General features: G+C 45.6%; 1 protein-coding gene across 2 annotated transcripts in view; it reads left to right on the forward strand.

Annotated features, from left to right (window-relative positions):
- The window catches only part of GALNT3 (polypeptide N-acetylgalactosaminyltransferase 3), a 672,271-nt gene that overhangs the window by 425,959 nt on the left and 219,118 nt on the right, over positions 1–27,194 (forward strand). For both annotated transcript variants that reach the window (XM_078681629.1, XM_078681630.1), the window contains one exon: positions 24,045–24,162. In XM_078681629.1, coding sequence (XP_078537755.1) covers positions 24,045–24,162 — 118 coding nt within the window. The remainder of the gene's footprint in view (positions 1–24,044; positions 24,163–27,194) is intronic.

The raw sequence follows: 27,194 nt of genomic DNA on the forward strand, positions 1-27,194 counted from the left end.
TCCAGTATTGGTGTCTTTCATAGATTCACATGCGACCCTCCCATCCTCCCCTCAGAGGCTCTCTTTCTCCTCAGGCACTTTTACTTACTCTGTGCTACGAAAATCTGAGGACTTGGGCTTCTGAGGAGAAGGTTCTAGAGGAGGCTACAGCCTGATTGGCTGGAATGTGATCCAACACATAATGACTCAGATATGCTACTAAAGTGAGTTCTCCCTTAGGCTTTTCAATGGGCCTATTATGTTCTATGGTACTTTTAGAATTTTCAATTTACTGCACTATATGTATGTATATTTTTATTAGTTATATTTTTCATGTATACATGCATATGTGACTGCTATTTTATGTACCGTGGGACTCCCACTTCGACGACGGGGGATATTCAAGCATGTGAATCTATGAAAGACACCAATACTGGAGAACCACAGTTTACAGGTAAGTAACTATAGTTCATATATATATATATATATATATATACTAGACAGTACTAGATGACGCTGTTAGGTAGCTGAGGCAGTCATAATGCCCATGACATTGATTTGTTCTTTTTGTGTCTTTGAGAACACCCATCAGTGATAAAACACCCTTTGCTTGTTATATCAATCGGGCAGCGTTCTTTTATATTACGGCTAACCAGATGCTGGGTTTTTGTTTTGTTTTTCTGCTGCCTACATCACTTTTTGCAGAACCTGATAGGTAGGTGTGCAACGTTTTTTACTCAGAAGAATATTAACAAAAATATAAATCTTGCATTAAGCAAACGTTCTTAATGAAATGACAATGATAACTGGCATTTTCCATTTGGATGGGACACTTTCCTTTGTCATGAATAAAAAAAAAGGAATGTTTCTTTTCACATTAAGGCATGTATCATTTATATGGTGCTTACTAATCCTATGAGTAGTGCTGCAGCGCTTAACCGCACATATAGCAAGGTAAACAATACAGGGAGTGTGGTTGGAATGGTGCTGTTTTTGATTTGAGCTTATGTGGGAAGAATTTTCATGTCAAGGTCGTTTCGAGTGTTTTGCAGAAAGTCTTCTACGTTCATTTTAAAATTGTGACCCTTTTTTCTTTTTTTTACAAAATGATAAAATGAAGTCTACTTACTCCGATTGTCAAGTAGCTGTTGAAGACGTTTCCTTCTGCTTGTGATATAATTTTTCTGACAGCCTGATTCGCAGACGGCACCCAGTTGCAAAGGTTCCAGATAGACACCAACCTCTGTTTCCGGACCAACACTGCACACAAGATAGGGACCGTCCACCCCCAAGCTGACCCTGGCCCGCAATGTCAAGCCTTTACTACCAAAAGTGGATTTCAGAGTGGTCTGTCGGAGTGGTACCATCTCCTCTGGATGGAGGCACTGCTCTGCTGGCATCCCGAACCCTCCTTATAGTACTAAAGAGTGTCTAGAATGCGAAAGCCTGTCAATCCAAAGGCCTTTCGTGGCGAAATCACCTAAAAACTTAAAACTCCACCTGCCTCGCATTGTCTACAAGGCAGTAACTTCCATTGCCCGCTGCAGTTGGCAAGCAAGTTCATGATGTCTGACAGAACATGCTTGATTAAAAGTAGCAGAATACTGAATTTTATGAGCAATCCACTAGTACTCCTGGCTTACTACTGATATTCAGTAGTAAGTGATGATTAATCCAAGAGTAAGTCTAAGTAAATCTTTGTGAATGGGATGTCATATGTTAAAAAGATAGAAGAAAAGGAGAGGGAAGAAAAATGGACAGTGTAAACATGAACATAAGTGTTAATCTTCCTTTCCAGCCCACATACCTGTTTACATACAAGATAAGGCCTAGCAATGCCTGTGGCATTAGATCGCCTAAAATGTCATCTAAGTGTGTTTCCGTAATCACAAGGCGACCTCGGTTGCCACTCCAATAGCATCCACCCCTCTAGACTTTGTGATGACAATGATGTCAAATAATCAACATAGAGTTAATAAAATTGTTAATGCTACTACTGAAAGGCAGAGGTATCTTAATAAATGTGGTATTTCTGTGATCACTTAGAGCAATTACCTTTTCAATTGTCATAGGGTGCTGAATGCTGAGCCCCACTTTTTATTTAAGATGCTGGAACTTGGTATATAAATAAGAACCCACTGAAATGTTTTGCCTGAATTTTAATGATAATGTGCTGTATTTGGTGCATTGCAACTGGTTTGTAACCTCATCTTCTTTACAGTTTGGGTATTGGTGAACTGTATTAACAACCTGAGGCACTGTGGCAGTGGTATCCGTTTCAGATTCAACTTCTATCTTCTATCTTGGGGGATCTTCATTGATAGTCATAAGCATTTGAATTGTTCCACCCACATGCAGGAATCCTGGAGCACTTCTTCGTAGAATATCTTCTTAAGTGTAGAAGTGCGCCTTTCTTCATGAAGGCCTGTAGAAACCCTTTTGAAAGAACTTATTATACAGCTGAGGCATAGGCTACAGTGGATGTAATTCTTCAGGTTGTACTTAGAAAAGGGTCAATGTACCCATATATATGTATACATTTAGGTAAATGTTTAAACCAGTTAAAATCTTTTTCACAAACTCATTTCTGTAAAAGATTAAGGATAGCAGGACTGTGTAGCCCCATAGGCTGCCATTGTGTAAGTTTTAAACAGGGTCTGTACTTTTAAGGACCCCAATACCACCAGTATCCCCTTATGCCTAGCAGGTGGCAGTTGCCTCTGTTCCTTTTTCCGGCACCTGGTGACAGGAAACTGGTGCACTGAGCTTGGCCTTTTAAGCTTTTTTTTTAACAGTTCACCAGTGAAAGTTTTGTAAAAACTGATTCATTCGACGTTTCTCATCATTCTTTCACTATTTCTGCCTTTTTCCGATAGAAAATTGTAGCATTTTGTCAATTATTATGCCTTCTCTGTTTGAGAAGTGCCCTGCTTCTGGGAGGAAGAAGGCCAATTCAGACCCTCACAACATCTGTGTTCTCTGCCTTCCATCTAATGGTGTTCCAGAACATTGCCAGCACTGCAAAAACATTTCACTACGCCCCCTGAGAGAAAGCGAAACAATTTGCCTTTATGGCTTGGTGGAATGAAACAGACCGCAAATACAGTCTCGATATATGAGACCTCAAAGCAAGTAGAGGGTCACTACCAAGGCTTTACCATCTAGCTCTGAGGCACTGGAAGGTCCAAAAAGGGTTTCAGCCTAAAAAAGACATATTTACCGGTCGATTTCGTGACCAGGTACGTCTCCTTATCCAGGGCTGGTTCAACATCAAGGAGGAAGTGTAAATTGATGTTGAGGTCAAGCAGATTGACTCCTAAAGTTCATACACCATCGACGTTCACAGTAGGACCAAGGTTGGCGTGTATTGACATCAAGGCGGGCAGATCCATGGACGCAGAGAAGTAGTCCAGTGTTGAGACAGCTGAGATCACCATTGAGGAGCAGATTGATGTTGAGTTGTTGATGTAGGTGGACGTCAAAGAGCATTTTGACACTCAAGGATACAGGAAAAGAGGAGACAAATCTATTCTTCTCCCGATTCTGAATACTCAGGGGTGTACTCCTCTAAACCAATAGTGTTACTGGATTCACCTCCAATACCTACACCTGTGGAACCTCCAAGATTGCGCTCAAGCATGCAACATCATTCACACCATCAATGGAGTAATTCCAGCTGTTTATCCTCTTTTTGATTCTCTCACCATCGAAGCCATAGATCTCGTTCAAGATCAAGGACCAGAACACACACAAGATTTAGGTGCTGTTCAAGACATGCAACATCCTCATTTTATTCTACAGGGTGATATATTCTGACATAGTCCGATTCTCCACCACCTCGCATTTGGATGATATCACCACCTTCCAGGGTGTCTTGGTAAGAGGAGCTGCAAACCTCAATATACAGATGTCTGTCCCGACACCTTCCACATCTGTTGTTTTTTTTTTAGACGCTCCACCAGTGGTCCGTGTCAAGACCATTGCCTCCGTTGGTGCCAGGACACTTAGAGCTTTTCTGACCCCCGCCTCAACTAAGACGGCTCCTTTGAGACAACAAAAAAAATACAGACCTCCCAAGCAAGATCCTCTTGTCCTCCGTTCAGATCCACCTCCTAAATCATTAGTCATATTGGTGGTCAAGAAGCACCATGCTACCACTCCTGCTTCCTCAGTACCACCTGAGAAGGAAAGCAAAAAGCTGGACTTTGTAGTCCACAAAGTTTGCAGCACTGCCGCAACCACCATGAAAGTGGCTAGTGCAACTTCCGTCCTTGGCAGATATAATAGAGTGCTCTGGCACTCTATTCAACAATTTGCAGACTATCTTCCCAGGGACAGGTGGGAAGACTTTCTGGAATTAGTCATTGAAGGCCTTATGGTATCCAATCAGGTCATCAGTGACACATCAGACTCTTCCTTGTTAGTGGCACATGAATACTGTCATGGAATAGCCTTAAGAAGACATTCTTGGCTGTGCCATTCAGCTGTCCAACCAGAGTCTCAAGAAAGGATCCTCAATCTTCCTTTTTCATGTTCTCTTCTACTTGAAGGCAGGTGCTGAAAAGGTTAATGGCTGGTTAGCCTTTTTGAGCTTTACCGCTCCTGCCAACCCACAGCAAATTCTCTGCTTCCAGCAAGCGAGAGATTTGAAAGTGCTCTCGGTTGCTGGAAGCGAAGCAGGATTGCTTTTAGACTGAGGGGACTGCATTTTTAGCCGCTCCCTATGACTAAAAGCAATGCCCGCACCCACAGGAGGTGGCTTCTCCTGTGGTCTCAATGAAGAGTGGGTGCCCTTGAGGCACCCACTTTAAGTAGGTCAGTCCCCGGGCGATGGGGTCCCCGGGGCTGAGGGAGGCCGCGCAGCCCTCTTCCTAACTAGTAGGAAGAACATTTTCTAAAAAGGCGGGCCCCAGGGGATGGGGTCCTTGGGGCCGAAATTGACCACGGGAGGGGGGTCATGTGGGCTCCTCCCTTATTGCAAATAGGTCAGGACCTGGGGGGTGGGGTCCCCGGCCCTAAATCTGCCATCGGAGATGGGCTGCACACACCCCCTCTTCTACTACAACAATTAAAAAAAGTAAAAAGGCCGGGCCCAGGAGGATGGGGTCCATAGGGCTGAAATCGGCCCAGGAAAGGGTGGGCCCATGTGACACCCCTCCCCTAATGACAAACGCACACAAAAAAAAGACTGCCAAATTGCGGAGGCCCAGCCCCCTTACATCACCACTCTGCAAACATGCCTCCTGGCACACTGCTGGTTAGGGGATTAAGTCCCCTTGGCTGCTGAGGATCCTCGGGGGCCAACACACCCACCTGTTACATCCAGTAAGTCCCAGACGGTGGGATTGCTAAGAGGTCTTCAGAGGCCACTCCCCCTTTCTTCACTACTCTGCTAACTCACCACCTGGCACTCTAGTGGTTGGTGGATGAAGTTCTTTTGGATGCTGAGGGAACTTGAGGGCCAAGAAGCTCTCCTCTTACCTTCAGTAAGCCTGACACAGTGGGATTGCTGAGAGCTGGTTGAAGGCCCAGCCCCCTTTCTCCACCACTCTGCAAATGCGAGTACTAGTTAAAAAGTCCTAGAAATTCACTTAGAAAACCAAAGGTTACAAGTAAGTTATAGTTAGGGATTAGAATTTTAAAAACCTGCAGCGGCTGCCTGTGGTAAGTCTTTCACATGTGTGGCCTGGGAGGGGTGAGGTTGGGTGTCCTCTAGTTCCTCACAAGCGGTCCTATAACATCAGCAGCTGGGGAGTTTCTTGGTGCTCCTCCGATGCTGTTAAATTTCTTGAGTTCCTCCTCTCTGATGTCACTCACCATGCCATGTGTAATATGTGAGGTCATAAGCAGTGCACTGCAGGGGCCTTAGCTATAGTTAGCTCAGCTAACTAAAACTGCTGAAATTATCTGGTTTTGTACGAGTGAAACCTGAGCCCTAACTATAACATCTCTGTAACCTTTGTTTTTTTCCTGTGAATTTCTAAGGTTTTTTTATGCTAATTCCCAACTATAACGTCCCTGAACCTTTGTTTTTTTCAGTGAATTTCTATTGTTTTTTTAACTAGTAGTTGCGTTTGCAGAGTGTTGGAGAAAGGGGGCTGGTCCTCCGACCAGCTCTCAAGAATCCCACTGTATAGGACTTACAAGAGGTACTAGGAGGGTTTCTTGGCCTCCAAGGCCCCTCAGGAGTAAAGTGGACCTTATCTGCCAACTAGTAGTGCACCATGAGCCACGTTTGCAGAGTGGTGGAGAAAGGGCATGGACTCTGAAGACCTCTTAGCAATCTCGCTGTGTGGGAATTATTGGAGATAACAGGAGGAGTAGTTGGCCCTCAAGGATGTCCTTGGGTGCCTACTACCCTTCATATTACCTCCAGTTAGTCCCACACAGCAGCATTGGTGAGACCTGATAGAAGGCCACAGCCCTTTCTCCACCACTCTGCAAATGCAGCTTATGGCGCACCACTAGAAGGGTGATGAAGTCCCCTAGGCTATTGAGGGGTCTTGGGGGCCATCTATCCCTCCTGTTACCTTCTGCAGGTCACACACAGTGGGTTTGCGAGGAGGTTTTCATTGGCCATGCCCCCTTTCTCCACCACTCTGCAAACACGCCTCTTGGCACACTACTAGTTGGGGGATGAAGTCCCTTTGGCTCTTGAGCGTCCTTGGGGGCTAGCTCACCCTCTTGTTACCTCCAGTAAGACCCACACAAGTATATTGCTAAGAGGTCATCAGAGGCCACCCCCCTTTCTCTACCACTCTTCAAACGCTCTTCCTTGCACACTACTCATTGGGGGAAGAAGTCCACTTTAGTCCTGACCATAAAGAGGCAAGGGGACTTGACCCCTCCACCAGAAGTTCACGTAGAGGCATGTTTGTACAGTGGGCGTGGCCTCTGATCACCTCTCAGCAATATCACTGTGTGGGGTTTTGCAGAGGTAACAGGAGGTCTTGTTGGTCCTAAGGACCCTCAGCAGCCAAGCGGAATTCCTACGCCAACCAGGAGGCCGTTTGCGGAGTACTGGAGAAAGGTGGCAGGGCCTGCGGTGGGGTTCCGTATTTTAAAAAATATTTTAGGAAACCCATTGATCATTTTTGGCCCACTAGGTACTCTATCCGCTGGGGCCTGACCCTTTTAAAAAAATCCTTTTTAATACGTAGGTCACCCCTAGGTTAGGCCCTGGACAGCCCAGAGGGCAGGGCCCAATGTATTTAAAAAATAGGGCATGTACTTTCAAGTTTTATATCTCCTGTTAGTGAAAAACCCTTGATTTCGCTTTAAACTGCTGCAAGGTTTAATTATTAGCTCAATCTTTTCTAGAATGGGTTATCATGGGATATTGTTCCATCTAATCCAGTCTTCTGTACTAAACTGTAATACTTGTAAAGAACAAGTATACAACTGCACTGATGCCTTTAAATGTAAGAAAATGAATAAGAAAATTGTATGAAAAACAAATGTTCTTTTCATGCACCAACAAAGCATTCTGAAGGCCCAGTCATGCCCACCTCACAGTCAATAGTAACATTTTACCATTACTACCACCATTCAGCATTTATTTCCCCATCCTCCGATGATCCCAAGTTCTTGCCTCAAAGGTCCGCTATCGGGCTGGACTGAGAATAATAATGGTTTTCTTGCAAGTTCTTCGTAGTCTCCCTCACTCCCAACTTAAGTGGAAGTCTTCCCATGAGGTGCATGATGCTCATCAGTGGCTGACAGTGCCAGCCTGCACCTCATAGTTGAGGGATGTTTTTCGGGCTCTGAGACCATACAACAAAAGGAAACAGGACAGAAGACAGTGTCTGTCCTTGGTATGACATACAGGTGACCTACAGGAGCAAGACCTCTGACCTCCTGGTCAGTGAACTTTGGACTCCTCTCGTGCAGCTCCATCATTGCGCCGCAATCCCCAGCACCTCTCTGCTTGCAGATAGGTGTTCAAGGCACTCCTCCACCCGCAGGTACATGCCTGTGCCTCATCCCTCGTGGTCCAGTGGGAAAGCCTTGCTCTTCTGCTGGTCCGCTCTGCTAGCCTCTCTGTAGTTCTGCCTTTTGTCTGTCTGTGTCTTGTTTGTACAGTTTGTGCCTTGTTAGTGCCGGTTTGTCTTCTTGTGCTGTTTTTCTGCCTGTCTGGCTCCTTGTGCTTTTTCTGTGCCTACTTTGTGCCTTTTGTGTGCCTATTTGTCCCTTTGAGCCTCTTTCCACTGTTTTTCCCTGTTGTCCATTTTCAATCCCTTTCCCGCCGCTGCTGCTTCCGCGTCCCCTGCCCCCCCACTGGTTCCCACTCCTGCCTCCCAGCTGCGTTCCCGACCCCATTCCCTATTTAATAGCAGCTGCTGCGCGACAGGGTGAGCAAGACCTCTGACCTCCTGTTCAGTGAACTCTGCTCTCCCCTCACGCAGCCCCGTCGTTGTGCTGCTGCCCCCAGCATCTCTCTGCTCGCAGGTAGGTGTTTGAGGCCCTCCTCCACCCGCAGGCTCCTGCCTGCGCCTCACCACTGGTGGTCCAGTGGGAGAGCCTTGCTCTTTTGCTGGTCCTTTCTGCCAGCCTCTCTGTAGTTCTGCCTTTTGTTTGTCTGTGACTTGTTTGTACAGTTTGTGCCTTGTTTGTGCTTGTTTGTCTCCCTATGCTGTTTTTCTGCCTGTCTGCCTCCTTGTGCTCTTTCTGTGCCTACTTTGTGCCTTTTGTGTGTCTATTTGTCCCTTTGAGCCTCTTTCCACTGTTGTTTACCGTTTCCATCCCCTTTCCTGCTGCTGCTGCACCTGCGGCCCCTCCCCCTGCCAGCTCCTGCTCCCAGCTGCGTTCCCTCTCCCGTTCCCTATTTAATGGCAGCCGCTGGCATGCTAAATACGTGCCAAAGGCAAGCTCTGTCTGTGCATGTCCACGACCCGACCACAACCTGTGCCAGGGACCCTGGCCCTCCAACCTCCCATTGCTACGACTCAGCCGCTCTCCATGCACTCAACCCCGGAAGAAACAACTGCCAGCTGTCAACGCTGAACACCACCGACTGCTAGTTCTCCTGCCAACACTGCTGCTGCACCTTCACCCACCTCCAGACCCCCATGGCTACCGCCCACCCACCAGATGCCAGCGCACCTAAACCCCTGAGCTGCATCCCCCTCACTGTATGCTCCCTGCACGGACACAAAGTAGAAATCTGGGACCTCCTTGACACCCTGTTCCCTTCCTCACAGAATTTTGGACCACCTCCACCCCCAACATCGCTATTGCAATCCTCGACGGATACAAGATCCAGAGGAAAGGGCGCCTCAACCACTCTCCACAAGAACTCACACACAAGAAGTCCCTCCAGCTCACCACATCCAGCACAAACGACTCCTTGGTCACCACGGAACATCTCCACTTCCAGATCCGGACGAACCCCAGAGCAACCCTAGACAGCACCCTCGCGTACAGACACCCTGGGCCATGTACCGCATTTTCCGCAACCATCACTGACCTTCTCGCACCCCACCCCATCACCTCCATGGACTACATACTCCTCGGAGACCTGAACTTCCATTTAGACAACCTCAGCAACCCCAACTCCACCACCCTCTTGGACAACCTCACCAACATCGGACTGAAGCAGATCGTCACCACCTCCACCCACAAGGCAGGACACACCCTCAACCCCATCTTCGCAGGAGTGAACAACATCCACTTCAGCCACACTAAGCAACCCCACTGGACGGACCACCACTGTATTCACTTTTCCTTCTCCAAAACCACCCTACACAAACCTACACCACCTCCCCCACTCAGGAACTGAAGCAACGTCACCGAAGAGCACATCAACTCTACCCTCAACCCCGCTTCCCCTCCCTCCATGCCCGACGTCGGCTCTGCAGCCTACAGACTCCACAGATGGAACACCAACTGCGCAGACAAGCTCGTCCCCCCCTCCAGAACTCCGACAAACTGCGCTCCACAAAAGCCTCCTGATTCACCACCGACCTCAGAGAAGCCAGACTCACCTGCAGATGTCTCGAGAAAGTCTGGAGAAACAGCAAAACCCTGGAGGCAAGGACCAGCTACAAGAACACCATGACAGAACACCACCAATGCATCAGATCCATCAAAATGAACTTAATCCATGACAAGATCTTCACCAACTCCAGCAATTCGAAGGAGCTCTTCAGCATCATACAGGAATTCACAAAAAAACCCAGCAAAGCCTCAGACGTCACATCCTCCCACGACCTCTGCAACAAACTCTGCTCCTACATCCACCTCAAGATAAAGTCCTTCTATGACAACGTCAATGAACAGACACTAGACAGTGAAACCTCACCTACGTCCAGCAACGACAAACAGCCTACCATCTCCGCCTAGACCCCGGTCACTACAGAAGACCCCACCATGACCATGAAGAGCAATTACTCAGGAGCCCCCACGGACCCCTGCCCGCCGCACATCTTCCACATAGCACCCAAACTGCGACGCAATATCAACTCCACCTTCGAAACCGGTACATTCCTCAATGACTAGAAATGCGCAGAAGTCCAGCCCCTCCTCAAGAAGCCCTCCGCTGACCCGACAGACCTCAAAAACTACAGACCCATCTCTCTCCTCCCTTTCACAGTGAAAGTAACTGAGACGATTGTCAACCTACAGCTCACAAACTTCATCGAAGCCAACTCCATCCTCGACCCCTCCCAAGCCTGGATTCCACAGCACAGTGACAGCCCTCCTAGCCGCCACAGACTACATCCGCACTCTCCTTGACCAGGGCCACATGGCTACCCTCATCCTACTAGACCTATCTGCAGCCTTTGACACGTCTCCCACCGCACACTCACCGCCAGACTCCACAACGCCGGCATACAGGGAACAGCCCTCAACTGGATCCCCTCCTTCCTCACCGGCTGAACCCAAAGAATCAGACTCCCACCCTTCCTTCCAAACCCACAGAGATCGGCTGCGGAGTACCCCAAGGATCATGCTCAGCCCCACACTATTCAACATCTACTTGGCCCCCCTCACCGCCATCATCAGACAGCATGAACTCAGCGTAGTATCCTATGCGGAGGACACTCAGCTCACCCTCTCCCTCAACAAGGAACCTGACACCACCAGGCTCAGCTTCCAAGAAGGAATGAAAGAAGTCGCCTCCTGGATGAGCAGCAGCTGCTTGAAGCTCAACTGGGAGAAGACAGAAGACCTCACCTTTGGACCCACACTCTTCGCATGGCACAACACCTGGCGGCCCACCGCCCTCGGCATCCCCCCGCCCTCGGCATCCCCCCACACCCATGGACCACGCCTGCAACCTTGGCATCATACTTGACTCATCCCTCAGCATGACCCGACAGGTCAACGCCGTCTCCTCATTCTGCTTCAACACTCTCGGCAAGACCTTCAAATGGATCCCATCCCAAATCCAGAAAGACCATCACCCACACTCAAAACCAGCAGACTGGACTATGAAAACACCCTCTATGCCAGAATCAACAAATCCCTGCTCCGAAAACTCCAGACCATCCAGAACACCGACGCCAGACTCGTCCTTGGCATCCCACGACAAGACCACATCATCCAGCACCTACGAGACCTCCACTGGCTCTCCGTCGAGACAAGAGTGACCTTCAAGCTACTCACTTACACCTACAAATCCCTCCACAACACTGGGCCACAGTACCTCAACCAAAGAGTTCTACACACACAAGAGAAGCCTCCGCTCCACAGACCTCGCCCTGGCTGAAACCCCTTGCATCTGTAGAGCCAGAACAGGTGGAAGTGCCTACTCCTACATTGCTATGAAAGTGGGTGAAAAGCGCACTCAGTTATAGCGATAATTCCGCTTTTTAAATCGATATGTGTGCAGTGTTAGAATTATGTCTACGGGACATATATGCACTTACATTAATTACTCCTACATTGCGTCAAAGACCTGGAACGAACTCCCGCTCAGCATCAGACGTTCCCCTACTCTGCATGACTTCAGAAAAAGCCTCAAGACCTGGCTCTTTCTGTAAGATATTCTTGCACGATTCTACCCCCCCTCCCCCACACTCGTCTAGAAACCCTGTAGGGTGAGTAGCACGCTTCACAAATCCCTGATTGATTGATTGAGCTGAAATGAGAAGTTGGTGGTGACCATACGAAGCCTACTACCCTTTTTTCAGGTTTATCATTACTAAGGAGACTTTGGTGTCTCCACATTTTGTCCTGATGAAGACCCTGACTGATGATAAAGTATCATGCTCTGTGAGTGGGGTCAAATTGTCACTATAACAATTTGTCTGTACCACAAAGTTGGGCTGCTTATCACATAAGGGATTGTAAAGGCACCCCAGACCATACTCATGATGGACACATTGAGAAGATGGGGTCCTGGTCAGATAAGCCAGTCGTGCTCATGAGTTTCACAATACAGAAGAGCGGCCTATTGCGTCATTATGACCTAGTCATTCTCTCCATTTTATTGTAGAACAGCAGAGCTTTCTCACAGAAGTTAGGCAGATCGGAATGCATCGTGCACAGGGCTGGTTATTACTTATCTTTGATCCATGATATTTTTGCAAACCTGACCTCCTTTTCAGGAAATATTGTGACAACAATACTAGTTACATGGGTTGATCAGGGATCAATTTGGTGCAGAGATGGCCTATACAGCTTGCATCTGTCAAAATACACTTAATAGACTAATGCAGAGGATGTCGAGGGGGGATGGGTACATTTGGAGAACCTACTACAAGGCTCCCCCAACTTGGAGGAAGACTCCCCGGTGCACAGGGCTCAAGTGACTACAAAGTCTTAATATTTATGCACAGTTCATCATGAACTTGAATCAGCAAAGTTGAGAAATTCCACGTTTTTAATCCAAACTCATTGATTTCATGAGTGAGTGCTTCATAAATGTTTGAAATATGGTTCACAAACGAGTTCCAACATGAGTCATCCAAAATTAACGATCCCAATGCATTTCGGGCTAATCAATAACCCTTCTTCAGGGGAATGCTCTACAACATAAAGAAAGTATCAATCTGTCACTAAACATTTCAAAAGAATACCATGATGCGTAGTTAGATAAACCCGTGCTCGTGCAAAACATGCTGTCTTACTAGAAAAGTAACAATGTGAATTAACCAAAAACGGGTGAAATCTATTTGCAAGATCAGGTAGTGTACGTGTATTAATAGCGCTAGAGGAGTTTACGAAAGGGTAAATGAAACAATTAACGCTGCGCGACTCGCATGACCCATGTGCACATAACTCGACGCGGCAGTGATCAACATTCTAAACTCGCGCTGAACCGATGTTCGATGCAACTCACGCAGATGATCACATCGGAATAGAAGCCATGTCACAGGAACCTACACAAACGAAAGTGCACGTTAAGCGCTGCTGTTAGACGTGCCTAAGCGTTACTAAAGTTGAGCGGTCCTCAGTAGAGGTACTTACGGTTATCCACCTATACGGAGTCCCTCATTCGGTAACCGGCTCAAAGCGAATAGCCGCCAGTGTGTGGAGGAAGTTAGTGAACGCGCTGCGTGGTGATTAAACATAAACAAAGGACTAAAAAAGTGAAAACCAAGCGCCATCTTGAAAAGGGCATGTCTAGTGAACACTTGGTAAATAATGTTCAAACCGCAAAATATGGCAAACATAATACGATATGTATGGTGATGTGCTAGTAACAATCTGCGAAATGCTACATAAACAAAAATACTAATGATCAGTGCAACATGGTAAATCAATGAATATATGACAAGAATATCACAGATGTCAAACGAACATTACAGATAGCACCAAATCTATACGTAACACAGGAATTCCATCCTGTCATTGAGTCCGTGCGGCTGCATCGTCGCCAAGAAGCGGATCCAAAAGTTCTCTCTTTTTAGTAAAGTGTTTTTATTGTTGTGGGTTGGTGTCACTTGCTCCAATACCAAAAATTGTAATTGGGCTACTGTGTGGTTGTGTTCAAGAAAATGTGCAGCAACTGTCGATTTGATATTCCCAGTTCTTATGTTGCTTTTGTGCTCCAATATCCGCACGCGTATTTTTCTCTCAGTGTGACCAACATAACATTTCCCACAAGGACACTTCAACAGATAAATAACGTTGGCAGAGTTACAGGTGGCATTAACTCCCAGTAGGATTGAATGACCCTTCATGGGATGATTAGTGACATTCCCTTGTATGCAATTATTACAATTGCTGCAATTGTAGCATGGTCTGAGGCCTTTGAATGCTTCTAGTTTGAGCTGCTCTCTGGGTTTGGTTAAGATCTGTTTGAGGTTGCGTCCCCTGGTATAGGCAAACAAGGGTGGTTGTGAAAATGCTCCCTGAAAATCAGGCTGGCTCCAGGCTAAGTAAGGACCAATGTTTTGTAATGATGTTTCTGAACTGATTACTGATGACCGTGTACTTAGAGACTACCACCATCCGGGTATTTTCAGTTTTGACTTTAACTCGTAACAGATCCTCTCTCTTGGTTTTCTCACAACGGGCGACAGCCTTGTCAAGTGTCTGTTGAGGGTAACCTCGAGCTTTGAATTTCTCCAGCATGTTAATCATTTCTTGTTTACACTCATTGATTTTCAGGGAGCATTTTCACAACCACCCTTGTTTGCCTATACCAGGGGACGCAACCTCAAAGAGATCTTAACCAAACCCAGAGAGCTGCTAAAACTAGAAGCGTTCAAAGGCCTCAGACCATGCTACAATTGCAGCAATTGTAATAATTGCATACAAGGGAATGTCACTAATCATCCCATGAAGGGTCATCCAATCCGACTGCGAGTTAATGCCACCTGTAACTCTGCCAACGTTATTTATCTGTTGAAGTGTCCTTGTGGGAAATGTTATGTTGGTCACACTGAGAGAAAAATACGCGTGCGGATATTGGAGCACAAAAGCAACATAAGAACTGGGAATATCAAATCGACAGTTGCTGCACATTTTCTTGAACACAACCACACAGTAGCCCAATTACAATTTTTGGTATTGGAGCAAGTGACACCAACCCACAACAATAAAAACACTTTACTAAAAAGAGAACTTTTGGATCCGCTTCTTGGCGATGATGCAGCCGCACGGACTCAATGACAGGATGGAATTCCTGTGTTACCTATAGATTTGGTGCTATCTGTAATGTTCGTTTGACATCTGTGATATTCTTGTCATATATTCATTGATTTACCATGTTGCACTTATCATTAGTATTTTTGTTTATGTAGCATTTCGCAGATTTACTAGCATTTCACCATACATATCGTATTATGTTTGCCATGTTTTGCGGTTTGAACATTATTTACCAAGTGTTCACTAGACATGCCCTTTCCAAGATGGCGCTTGGTTTTCACTTTTTTTTAGTCCTTTGTTTATGTTTAATCACCACGCAGCGCGTTCACTAACTTCCTCCACACACTGGCGGCTATTCGCTTTGAGCCGGTTACCGAATGAGGGACTCCGTATAGGTGGATAACCGTAAGTACCTCTACTGAGGACCGCTCAACTTTAGTAACGCTTAGGCACGTCTAACAGCAGCGCTTAACGTGCACTTTCGTTTGTGTAGGTTCCTGTGACCTGGCTTCTATTCCAATGTGATCATCTACATGAGTTGCATCGAACATCGGTTCAGCGCGAGTTTAGCATGTTGATCACTGCCGCGTCGAGTTATGTGCACATGGGTCATGCGAGTCGCGCACCGTTAATTGTTTCATTTACCCTTTGGTAAACTCCTCTAGCGCTATTAATACACGTACACTACCTGATCTTGCAAATAGATTTCACCCGTTTTTGGTTAATTCACATCGTTACTTTTCTAGTAAGACAGCATGTTTTGCACGAGCACGGGTTTATCTAACTACGCATCATGGTATTCTTTTGAAATGTTTAGTGACAGATTGATACTTTCTTTATATGGTAGAGCATACCCCTGAAGAAGGGCTATTGATTAGCCCGAAATGCATTGGGATCGTTAATTTTGGATGACTCATGTTGGAACTCGTTTGTGAACCATATTTCAAACATTTATGAAGCACTCACTCATGAAATCAATGAGTTTGGATTAAAAACGTGGAATTTCTCAACTTTGCTGATTCAAGTTCATGATGAACTGTGCATAAATATTAAGACTTTGTAGTCACTTGAGCGCTGTGCACCGGGGAGTCTTCCTCCAAGTTGGGGGAGCCTTGTAGTAGTCTTCTGTTATTTACGCTGGTTGGCACAGACCACGTTCATCCCTGGGAGCACGCCACAGACCATAAAAATAAGGTTACATTTGGATCCACTAAGCTGTGCAAGTCCTTCTCAAAACTTTTGTCAGTACATTTGGAGAACCAACATGTTTAGAGATGTGAATTTCTCCTATAGCTCAGTTTTGAAGGTTAGGAGATCCTTGTAAAGGACATATACATGGTAAGATTAAGGTAGTAATTAAGTAAAACAGTACAGGAGCTGTATGTGCCACAGTCTATTGCGTAACATGTATTGGGCCATCCCCAGGTCTGCCTCAAACACATGCAAAGCGGGATATGGCTAAATAAATAATGTAAAAACACACAAGGTGCACATGCACTTTTAGGCATTCTGTCAAGCCGATAGTAGACGTTGCATACCCCAAAATCAATGGCACATTATAGTATGGTCAGAAATTGAAAGTAGTAGCTTGTAAAGTCCTGTTTCGTACAGTTCTAACAATCATTCGCACAATAAGGCTCTCAACTGTTTCTAAACTCTGATGTGAGATGGACCTGGAAGAGATTAATAAAAGTATAGATGAGGGGATTTATGAATCAAAAGCGAATGAAGGGAAAGAGGAAAGCCATACAGTACAAACTTCAGAAGCAAAGGAAGTCTCCGACAGCGTGGCGCTGGCAGGAGAGGAATAGGAAAAGACACCAAATTCCAATGAAGGCAGAACCTCGCTGCACTGGGATACCCAAGCACGTTTGTGTCCCTGTGCAGTGACTGTTACATGCCTTATACTTTTCACCTTGCTTGCAGTACATGGGCATCATGGGATGGAAGGGAAAGAGGGGTAAAAGGGAGGAAGAGGTAACGTGCAAGCGAAAGAGATTGAGAGGTTGGTATTACGGGAAAGCTGGATGGGCAAATGAATACTACAGAGATAAATGAGGTTAGGAGTTTCAGGGTAGAGATAGCGTGGTGACGACCGAAGAGAGAGGAAAGATAACTATTGTGTAGTGAGTGTGATTGCACCGAAAAACACAAGAACCTTATGCGTCCTGCCCTGGTGCACATTCCCATCTACTGTAGCTTTTCACATTCCTTTATTGGGCCGTGGGAAGGGTGAGGGAGATGCGGATGTTAGTAAGGTGTAAGGCAGCCAGCGAGGCCAGACAAAGAGACGAGTGTTTAGTGTGGTATAAAAGAAAGAGAGAAAATATACAAATATATGCTAATATATGAGCAATGAAGGGCAGAATTAGAAAGTCGCAGAGATTTTTATCTTTTACAAGTGGGTACAACAAACCACGAACTGTCTCTGCAGTCCGCGCAACAGGGCAGGCAGCACTGTTAATTGTAGCTGCAACTGCAAGGTGTGTGGCTTTCTTCTCACTGCTAACGTGGCAGGAACCAGCAGAATTAACTGATTCATTGATATGCTTGACCTCTTCAGTACTTCGGGGGGGAGAGGGGGGGGGGGCTCTCAGCTCAACAGGCTGCGTGTATGAAGCATGTACATCACACGGTATGCTGGGCACTCTGTGGTAGCAGTTTTCTTTTTGCTTGCAACCTTACTTCATGAACCACACCGGCGGCGAAGTTGTTCTCAAGTCTCATGACTCTGCCAGTTGATGCTGCCAGGCCACAAGCACAGACTTTGTCCACCAGACTCACGTCCCCAAGGAAGGAATAGTCCACTAACAGGTGTGCTTCAGCTTTAACTGCACAGTTTCCAAATGTATCACAGGGTATAGCCAGGGAACGTTGCTGATCCAGCTCGACCATGTAATAAGTAATGAAAGGGGGTGGGTGACTGGCCCTTGTTGACTGCAGGCAGGCAGGCCTTGGTTGAAAGTGCATGGGCTACCTTTGCACAGGTGTGGGCTCCGAGCCTGTACTCTGAAAATGGCAGCTTGGCAAGGCTGCGTATCGCAAAAGCCCTATTAAGTCCATAAGTGTTGGTGCATATGCACTGGGCATCCCAAACATGCGTGGCTTCCTGTCCCTTGATCAGAGCGAGTCTCAACTGAGCACACTGAAGTAGAATCCTCAGTGTATTTTTGCTCTGTCAGAGTAAAATTACTTCACCAAAGGAAGGCAATAAATAGGAAGTTCAAAACCCAAGCACTCCTATTTGCAACTCCTCACTGAAGGGCAGTCCCTCATCAAAGAACATAGGGTCACCGTGTTTATGTTGTAGCCATCTCATAGGAGGAGAATTTCCTTTTTATGCTGATGGTACAATATCATTCTTCAATGACCCCAAGGACGCTTGGTTCTGGATGGAAAATCATGGAATAGCAGGGCCTGACTTCACTGCGTCTCCGCGCAAAAAAAACATCCTCTGTAGGCAAGGAACGCAAGAAACGTGCACAGTGTCCGTTCCTCAGCTCCTCGAACCTGGAGAAAGGTATTGAGGAACACTGTAAGGCGCTGCAGATGGCGACGGCCTTTCGTGACCCCTACCACACTACAGTGTGGACGAAGACAGGCTCAGTTCCTCAGGAGACGACCACTCGCTCACATCTGACATTGTTCCCCCAGAGGACTGATGAAATGCCCATGGTGACTCCCCAAACATCCAACGATATCCTTTAACATATAGTTGTTTGACGATGCGTGTTTTATTTGCTTGATATTACCTTTTCATTCAAATGTAATTTGTGGTATGTTTTCCGACTCAACTGTCTTTGTTATTTTACTCTAAATCTTTTGTGGGCTTTCCATGCTGTTCCTTCTGTTTTTAGGTTCCTAACTTAATTTAGTCGGGAGGGAGGGCTTAGGTGGTCGCCCAGAATGCTTCTCTTTTTCACTTTATATGGGACGGCTTCTGTTCGCAATCTCACTTCCCTGCTCACCCCCTAGAACAGCTTTTTCCTCCTGGTCCTTTAGCTTTCCTGGTTTGGGACGATACCTGTAGTGCACTTGGGCTCAATGGAAGTATATGTTCACTGTTCTGTTGTGTGAGATTTTGTTTCTTTATTGTTGTACCCTGCACTCTCTCATATATCATATTCTTGGCCAGGGCCGACGGTACCCACTTGGGGCAACCTGACATAGTATGGACGCCACTCACGTCATCACCTGGAATATGAGAGGTATCCATTACCCTTCCCAGTGATATACAGTGTATTCTTACTTGGGCGTTAGACAAACACAGATAGCATATTTACAAGAGTCGCACATTACAGACTGTGAGGCTCCAAACTACAGAGGCATGGAGGGGCGATCCACCAACTATTCCACCTAGGCTTGAGGGTATTAATATGGATTTGGGCGGAGGTTCTCTTTTTGCCACACATACAATCATAGATCCAGAAGGATGTTATGTATTGGTCGAGGGCTGTTTGAATGGTAGGCGATTGCTCCTTGGAGTGATCTCTGTACCCAATGTGGAATAAGCCCAGCTCCTTCCGTTGGAGTGACATACCATGGGTACTAGGTGGGGATTTTAACAGCATCCTTTATGTAGAACTGGACTGCTCCTTTTCGCCCTTACCATGCACTGTAGCTACATCTAATGAAACGTACCCCAACTGCATGGTTACAACACTGGGAGCTACTGGATGTATGGCGCCACCGAAACCTTCAATCCAAAGTGTATTCCTATTCCTCGCATGAACATGGACTTCATGTCTGCATTAATAGGTTTGTTTGTACCCATGACATTATCCCACAGATCACATGTGCAGAATATCTTTGCAGCACACATTTAGACCATAACCCACTCCACTTAGAGTAATGCTTGGACTACGTCCTCCCCCATACCCAGTTGGAGGCTGCAGGTTTCTACATTGGAGGACCGCCTGTTTTGTGCTTCCATCAATGATAATATCACTGAATATTTTGATATTCACCCTGGTTTTGCCTCCTCTCTCTTGTTAGAATGGGACGTATTTAAAGTGTCTATCTGAGAAAACTGTATGGGTAATGGACAAAATATGCATTGTCATCTCACTCAAGATATTTCTCAATTGGAGGGTCACCTACTAGGACTTGAGTAATTAGCACCGTCCTCCATTACCGACCAGGAGCAATTACACAAGTCCAGGTGTGAACATCTTGTGCTGCTGGAACAGCTGCACTGTCTTAACTATGCGGAGCACGTGCTAATGTGGACCGTGAGCGTTGGGAGGAACTTAATGGAGATATCATCATCCATCTTTGAAGTGCAGGAAGCAATTTGTGTGCTTTACATCACCAAAACTATGGGCCCTGATGGGTTACCAACAGAATTTTATAAAGTTTATGCACCCTTGTTGGCAACCCATCTGAGAACGTTGTATGACACTGTCACCTACACTGAGTGACGCATTACATATCTCGCTGCCTAAGCTGGGAAGAGATACACTTGATCTGGAGTCCTATAGATCCCTTGCACTGTTAAATACCCATTACAAAATCCCAGTGAAGATTTTAATGAATTGCCTTCCCCCATTGGTTCCGTAGTTGGTGCACTCGGACCAATATAGTTTTGTCCCTGCCAGAAGCACTTCTCTGAATCTACGCCATTTCTTCTGGGTACTTTCACATGCCCCACAGCAGTATCCTCATTCAGGTTGCCTGGTTTTGGATTACACAAGGCTTTTGATTCTCTTGAATGGCCCTTCTAATTTGAGGTACTTGCCCGTTACAGACTGAGACCTCGCTTCTTCCAACCGGTTAAATTAAGGTACACTAATCCTGCGGCCAGAGTTAAATTTGGATGACTTTTCTCAGATCCCATACAAAGGGGCACCTGCCAGGGATGCCCATTGTCTCTCCTCTTGTTTTCTTTGGCACTAGAACCCTTGGCAAATCTTATGCATGCCCAGGGTCTACATTGGGAGATCCCCCTGGGAGACGGTACACACTCCGTCTCCCTTCACATAAAGGCTGCTTTACCATAACAATGTTAGGTCCAGACCTCATAATATTGAAAGATTGATAGTGGACTTTGCAGCAAATTTCCGGCCTCTGAATTAACAGCAATAAATCTGGCTCGCGCTGTCAATGCTTTGCGGACACAGGTTTCATTCTGGCAAACTCTGCCACTATTAGTGGCAGGAAGGGTGGCTCTAACGAAGGTGGTTATTTTGCAAAGACTCCTTACTTTGTCAACCTTCCTCACTTTATGCACTGGCCTTCTTTCGTTCTGTGGAACTTCTGATGTGTATTGTGCCAGATGAGATTACCCGTCACAGAGCCGCGCTTCTCAAACTTTATCTCCTGGCAGCCTGTGGCGGATTTAATGTACCTAGCCTTGAACATTATTTTCTGGCCTTCCAATTACAGCGAGTGGCACGCTGGTTTGCGGGTTACAGTCTAGCAGATACAGCGATGCTTCTTCCCCATTGGGACTTGGAGTGGTTACTTAACATTTTCCATTCCTGAACATCACTGTCGAGTGCACCTCCCCTATTGGTTGCTTATTGATGGTTTCATAAGGCCCTGTTTATACTTTAACACTTCAAACTTACGCCCCAGCATTACCACTCCTGGGTATGGCACGTGTCTAATTCCCTTAGGGAATTAACACAGTGGCATGTGGCAGGATTACACGGTTTGGGTGGCTTATATTCTGAAGGAATCCTCCTATCCATTGAGGGCCTATTGACCGACTTTGAACTTCCGCCGGGCCAATTTCTGTTGCATGTTTCTTTTATTGGGGTGTTAAGCTAGTCATGGGGAGAGGTACAACTGGAACCCCCACAACACCTTGCTATTCAATACCTGCATGTCTTGGGCACGGGTAGCCATCAGACCAGGTGACTGGCTGGTGCCTTACTCACGCACAGCCATTCCCTTCACCTCACTTAGTGGACAGTGGGAGGCAGATCTTGGGGGGCTTGTGCACATAGCGAGTGGCAAACTATCTTAACTTACCCTTCCTTGGTTTCCCGAGATGCCTGTTTTAAATCAATGTATTTCTATATCTCACACAGCTTATTTAACTCCCAGCACTATAAACCATTGTTTTCATCGTACTGACGCAGTTTGTCCCCGTTGTCTAGCTCACGATGCAGAGCTTTTGCTTTTACACATGCCCTGGTCCTGCTCGTCACTGACAGATTATTGGAGGGATGTCACTGGACACTCGACATGCTGTGCTTGCACATTTCTGAATTGCACTTAGGAAGTATGCATGTTTTGGGACTCGGTCGTTGCCCCAAAACATACAGAGCAGCAATACAGTTCGCAGACCCAGCCCTTCTTTTGGTGAAATGGTTGATCACCGTAAATGTAAAGCAGTGACCCCTCAGCTACCTTGGCGTGGATTCTATCCATGTTGGCGTGGGCTCGCTCGGGTGGAGAGCGCACGACTGCGCAGGGAAGAGGTGAAAGGTCGCACTCTTGTGGAAACTACGCGAAGATAACCACCTACTCAACCCTCTCTTGAGAACTCCAAATATATATATCCTGCCCCCCGCCCATCGCCACCCTGAAATACATATACTTAATGGAGACTGTGACTCTATCACTGCTTACAGTTGATTTGTGAAACCCCAGTGGTGTCCTCAGGACCTGGTTTTGCTAACTTTTCGTTCTGTCACCTTCAGCGAGTGCATGCTCATTTAATATATTGTTTTCCTTTATTTCATTTGTATTAGTTCAGTATAATTTTTGTCAATCATATTACTTAGTATCTCTGCATTGAACCAGACCTCCTTCATATATATCTTGGTTTACATTTGATATATTCACTAATGCTTTTGATGTGGTCCCAACCGTCATTAGCATGCAGGCACGTAACCTTCGATATGAGATGTAACATGTCGCCGTGCTTTGTATGCATGCTATTTTGGACACCCGAAATGTATAACAATTACTTGTAGGACAGGTGTTGTGTTCTAACCGAACAGTTTTATTCCAAAGTTAGTCGCGTGTTGTGTTACGCAGACTGCAGGCAGAATACTTTTTGTCATTTTTACCACCTCAAAATGTATTGCTAATAAATGTAAACATTTACAAATGTGGTGGATGGCTCCAAAAACTGATGGCCAGCTCATCAAGCGAATACCTGAAAAGGATCAGCCAAAGTAGCCAGTAGCTGAAGGGGGTGATCCAAAGCCTCTTTCTGTATATTGTTCTGATATGAGATTCGGTAGACAACTAAAGATTTCTGTAGCCATATGAAAGCACTAATATCCAAACAGATACATGAACTAAGAATTTAGTGGAGCCACTTAAGTCTATATAACCAACCTAACATTCATACCACCCTGTGATGCCCTGATCCTACAATCTATCACTCCCACACTGTCCAAATTGTTCTTGCTCTGCACTAACATTAGTTTCCAAATATCCTAAGATCCAAGGTGGCATCCCTGGCAAAGTTCTAGTTACAAAGAGGAATGTTCCAAGGTCCACTGGTCCAGAATGACTACATCAGAAAGTGCCAGAGAGAATCAGACTGAACAGACTAAATGCCACTATGGCAAGAAAAAGTAATTATGCAGTTAATGCAGCACATTTTGTGATAGTATTTCATTATTTTGTAACGCGGCACATTTTGTGAGTCATTCATTGTTTTGACTTTTGTACACATTTCCACTGTCTAGTTAAATGTTTCAGCTCATTAGTACCAGTTTAGCCGCAAAATACAGCAATAAGAAATTGGAATGTTACCAGGCAACCTTTGTGAAGTGCCTTATACTGCACAGCAATAAGTTTTGCTCTAGTTTTAGTAACTTTTTATCGGTTTGAAATAGACACATAATGTATTTTTGTTAAAATCTACAAATTATGCAGTAGATGATGATGTGGCAAATGTGACGACTCCATAATTATGTGAAAAATTCTGCAGCCACAAAATCGCATCATTTCAGTGGCCCTGTGCGTAAGTAGGCCACTGAAACTATGTTATCGCACTTTAAAACTGCATGTCCTTCTATTTGATGTAAAACGGCAAACCCTTACAATGGTCTCTTTTGTAGATCACCGACATTTGCAGGAGGTCTTTTCTCAATTTCCAAAAAGTATTTTGAATTTATTGGAAGTTACGATGAAGAAATGGAAATCTGGGGAGGAGAAAATATTGAAATGTCCTTCCGCGTAAGTTTACATAGTATTACTTTACAGATGCATTAAGACTTCAGGTACAGCATTAAAGGTATACCATTCAAATTATGCATGTTTGTAACGAATAGTGACATGAAATAAGCTTAATATGCTACAAGTGTGTAATACGGAAATGCAATCGTCAAATGTGTTATTGAACAATTCTGGTATGTTTAAAATGACATGGATAACATTTGTTGAATATGGTCCTGAACTGGGGAATTTAGTCCTGAACTGATACATTATGAAGGATAAAGTTGAATGAGTGAATAGTTAGACAGAAAATAGGTATGTCGTACTTTATTTACCCATTAAACAAAGATTCCCATGGTGTGAATATGTATATAAATATATACATATATTTCTTTTTTTCACTGAAAAAGCCAAAGGTTGCAGGGACGTTATAGTTAGGCTTACATTTGACTCGTACGAAACCAGTGAAATTCAGCAGTTATGGTTACCTGAGCTAACTATATCTTACGTCCCCCCATGCACTGCTTATGACCTCATACATTACATCACTGAAGACATGGTTTGTGACAAGCAGGGCATTGGGGGGCATAGGTTTTATAGTTAGCTCAGGTAACTATAACTGCTGAATTTCACTGATTTTGTACGAGTCAAATGTGAGCCTTACTAGAACCTCCCTGTAACCTTTGGTATTTTAGTGAATTTCTAAGGTTCTTTTATTTTTATTTTAAACTGTACTTTTTTTTAACTCAGTCAGTCATACATCAGGAGTTATATACGACCACACATGTTACAAATGATCCGGAAAAGTTGTGCCTATACATTTTACATTGTACCCCAACAGTGATCACTCATGATTCTCTGCTTCCCCGTCCCAGCAAACTTCTCCCGATCGACTGGAGGGTGACACCCGTATGTTCCCATGGAATGATTTCCATTTATCCCACACCTGGTCCCACTTTTGGAGGCACCCCCTGCTTTTGTAGACAACCTTTTCTACACTCATACACCAGTTCATGTCCCGTTACTATTCCTCCAGTGTTGGCGGCTCTTCCACACCCCTTCTCCTGGCAATGTTTGGTTTGGCAATGGTAAGTATCAATGAGACCCACAGTTGCTCCAGGCAGTTTAAGTCTGTTGCCTTCCACACATTGAGGAGATGTAGTGAGGCATAGGATAACGCATCTCCCCACAGACTTCCCACATTCACAATATCACAACCTACCAGTATAGTTTCATTACCAGACAGTCCCACAGTATATGATAGAACATACCATCTTGACCACAGAGCCTCTTTCATCTAGCGTTTTCCTTTTGTCCTTTTTAAACTAAGTTGCCACAAGATAAATACGATCTGTGGAATACCCTGAGCTATGAGTCTAAGCCGTGATGTGAGGCTGCTTCCCAGGGAGAGGAAAGCGCCTCTTGCCAGTCTTCATCCTCTAAGGCCCCAAGGTCAGCGTGCCACAGTTTGTGCAGGTGCCGAAATGGGTCAGGGAGGTTATTCACTATTTTTTGATAGGTCATGGATATTGCTTTCCGGTCCAGGCAGTCTGTGAGAAGTCTATATGCGAATGGAGAGGCCTCATCCAGATCATTGTCCAGTAGGATAACAGTCGGAAGGGCATGCAATATTTGTAAGGAATGGAATGTTTCAGAGACAGACATTTCATACTCGTTTTCAGCAAAAGGTATTCCTCTCCCTTTAGTCCACAGATCACCAACTTTTGAAATTACTATGGTGTCCCATTTATGAAAGCCCGGGCAGGATCTAAGTCTTCCTAGCCTCTCTACCTCCCATAGGGGCGTAGATTGTGTCACTTTATTGTGCCAGCCAAGTTGGGTAATCACTTGGTGCCATAGGGCAGCCATTTGGGCTGTTGGGCCCGTGAGGCGTTGCCACCTGGGGCTGGTGTATAGAGCTCTGTAGTAGCCCCTGAGGCCCAAAAGCGCTCTATGCATCCGATACGCAGGCTCGTCGTATGGTTGGTGTGCCTATTCGTTTGTAGGCGACAGCTGATCTACCCAGTAATATGCTCGAATATTGGGTACAGCTATCCTGCCATCATACCACACCCTGGTGAGTTTGAGTGCTGTGATTCGCGGGGGCTGCCCATCCCACAGCAATGTCCTGACTTCATACTATGAAATATGTATCTGTGACTTTGTATGATGTATTTTGTTGGGCATGGAGGAAGTGTGGCAATGCCATTATTTTGAAGAGGGCCGCACGGCCTAGCAAGGACAATGGCAGTGATCTCTAGTGTTGCACGTCACTTTGCAAGCGAGTCAACGGGCCCAGCAAAATGTGTGTATAGAAACGGTCTGATCTGCTATAACATATATCCCCGATTAGCAAAAGTCTTCCGTCTCTATAGTCCCCTCGCTGTTCGATGGCAGAAGTGTGGCTGGGCCATGTAGCATATATACCGTGGACTTAGTCCAATGGTTGGTGTATCCTAAGTATTTACCAAAATTAGTTCAGATCTGGAGGATCCTGTTTATAGAGGATCGCGGCAATGCCACATACAAAAGCAAATCGTCCCCATATAAGGAGATTCTGTCTTCCCATTCTTCCGCCCAACGTAAACCACGGTTTAAGGGGTCTCCCCTTAACCAGGTTGCTAGTGGTTCTAATAATAAAGCAAATATGATGGGCGACAGTGGGCAGCCCTGTCACGTGTCCCACCTAAGGGGAAACGCATGAGAGGTGTGTCTGTTTATTACCACCTGCGCCATAGGCTCTGTATAGAGGAGTTTGATCCACTCCAAGAACTTCGGGACGAATCCCATGCACTTCAGGAACGCAAATAGATAGGGCCACTGAATTGTGTCAAAGGCCATTCGGGCGTCCAGGGATATTATTGCTGTGTCTCCCATGATCGCATGCCTTCTCCCTTACTCACCATGGAGTACACTTAGGTTTAAGGCTGGGTTTTGCCCTTGGCATAAAACCGGATTGTTCTGGATGAATCAGTGTGGTGGCAAACTGTAGTAAACTGGGTGCCTGGAGTTTAGTAAGGATTTTCACCTCATTTCCAAGTTTTTTAAAAATT

The sequence above is a fragment of the Lissotriton helveticus genome, chromosome 3_1 (genome assembly GCF_964261635.1).
Source record: "Lissotriton helveticus chromosome 3_1, aLisHel1.1, whole genome shotgun sequence".
NCBI classification, from domain to species: domain Eukaryota; kingdom Metazoa; phylum Chordata; class Amphibia; order Caudata; family Salamandridae; genus Lissotriton; species Lissotriton helveticus.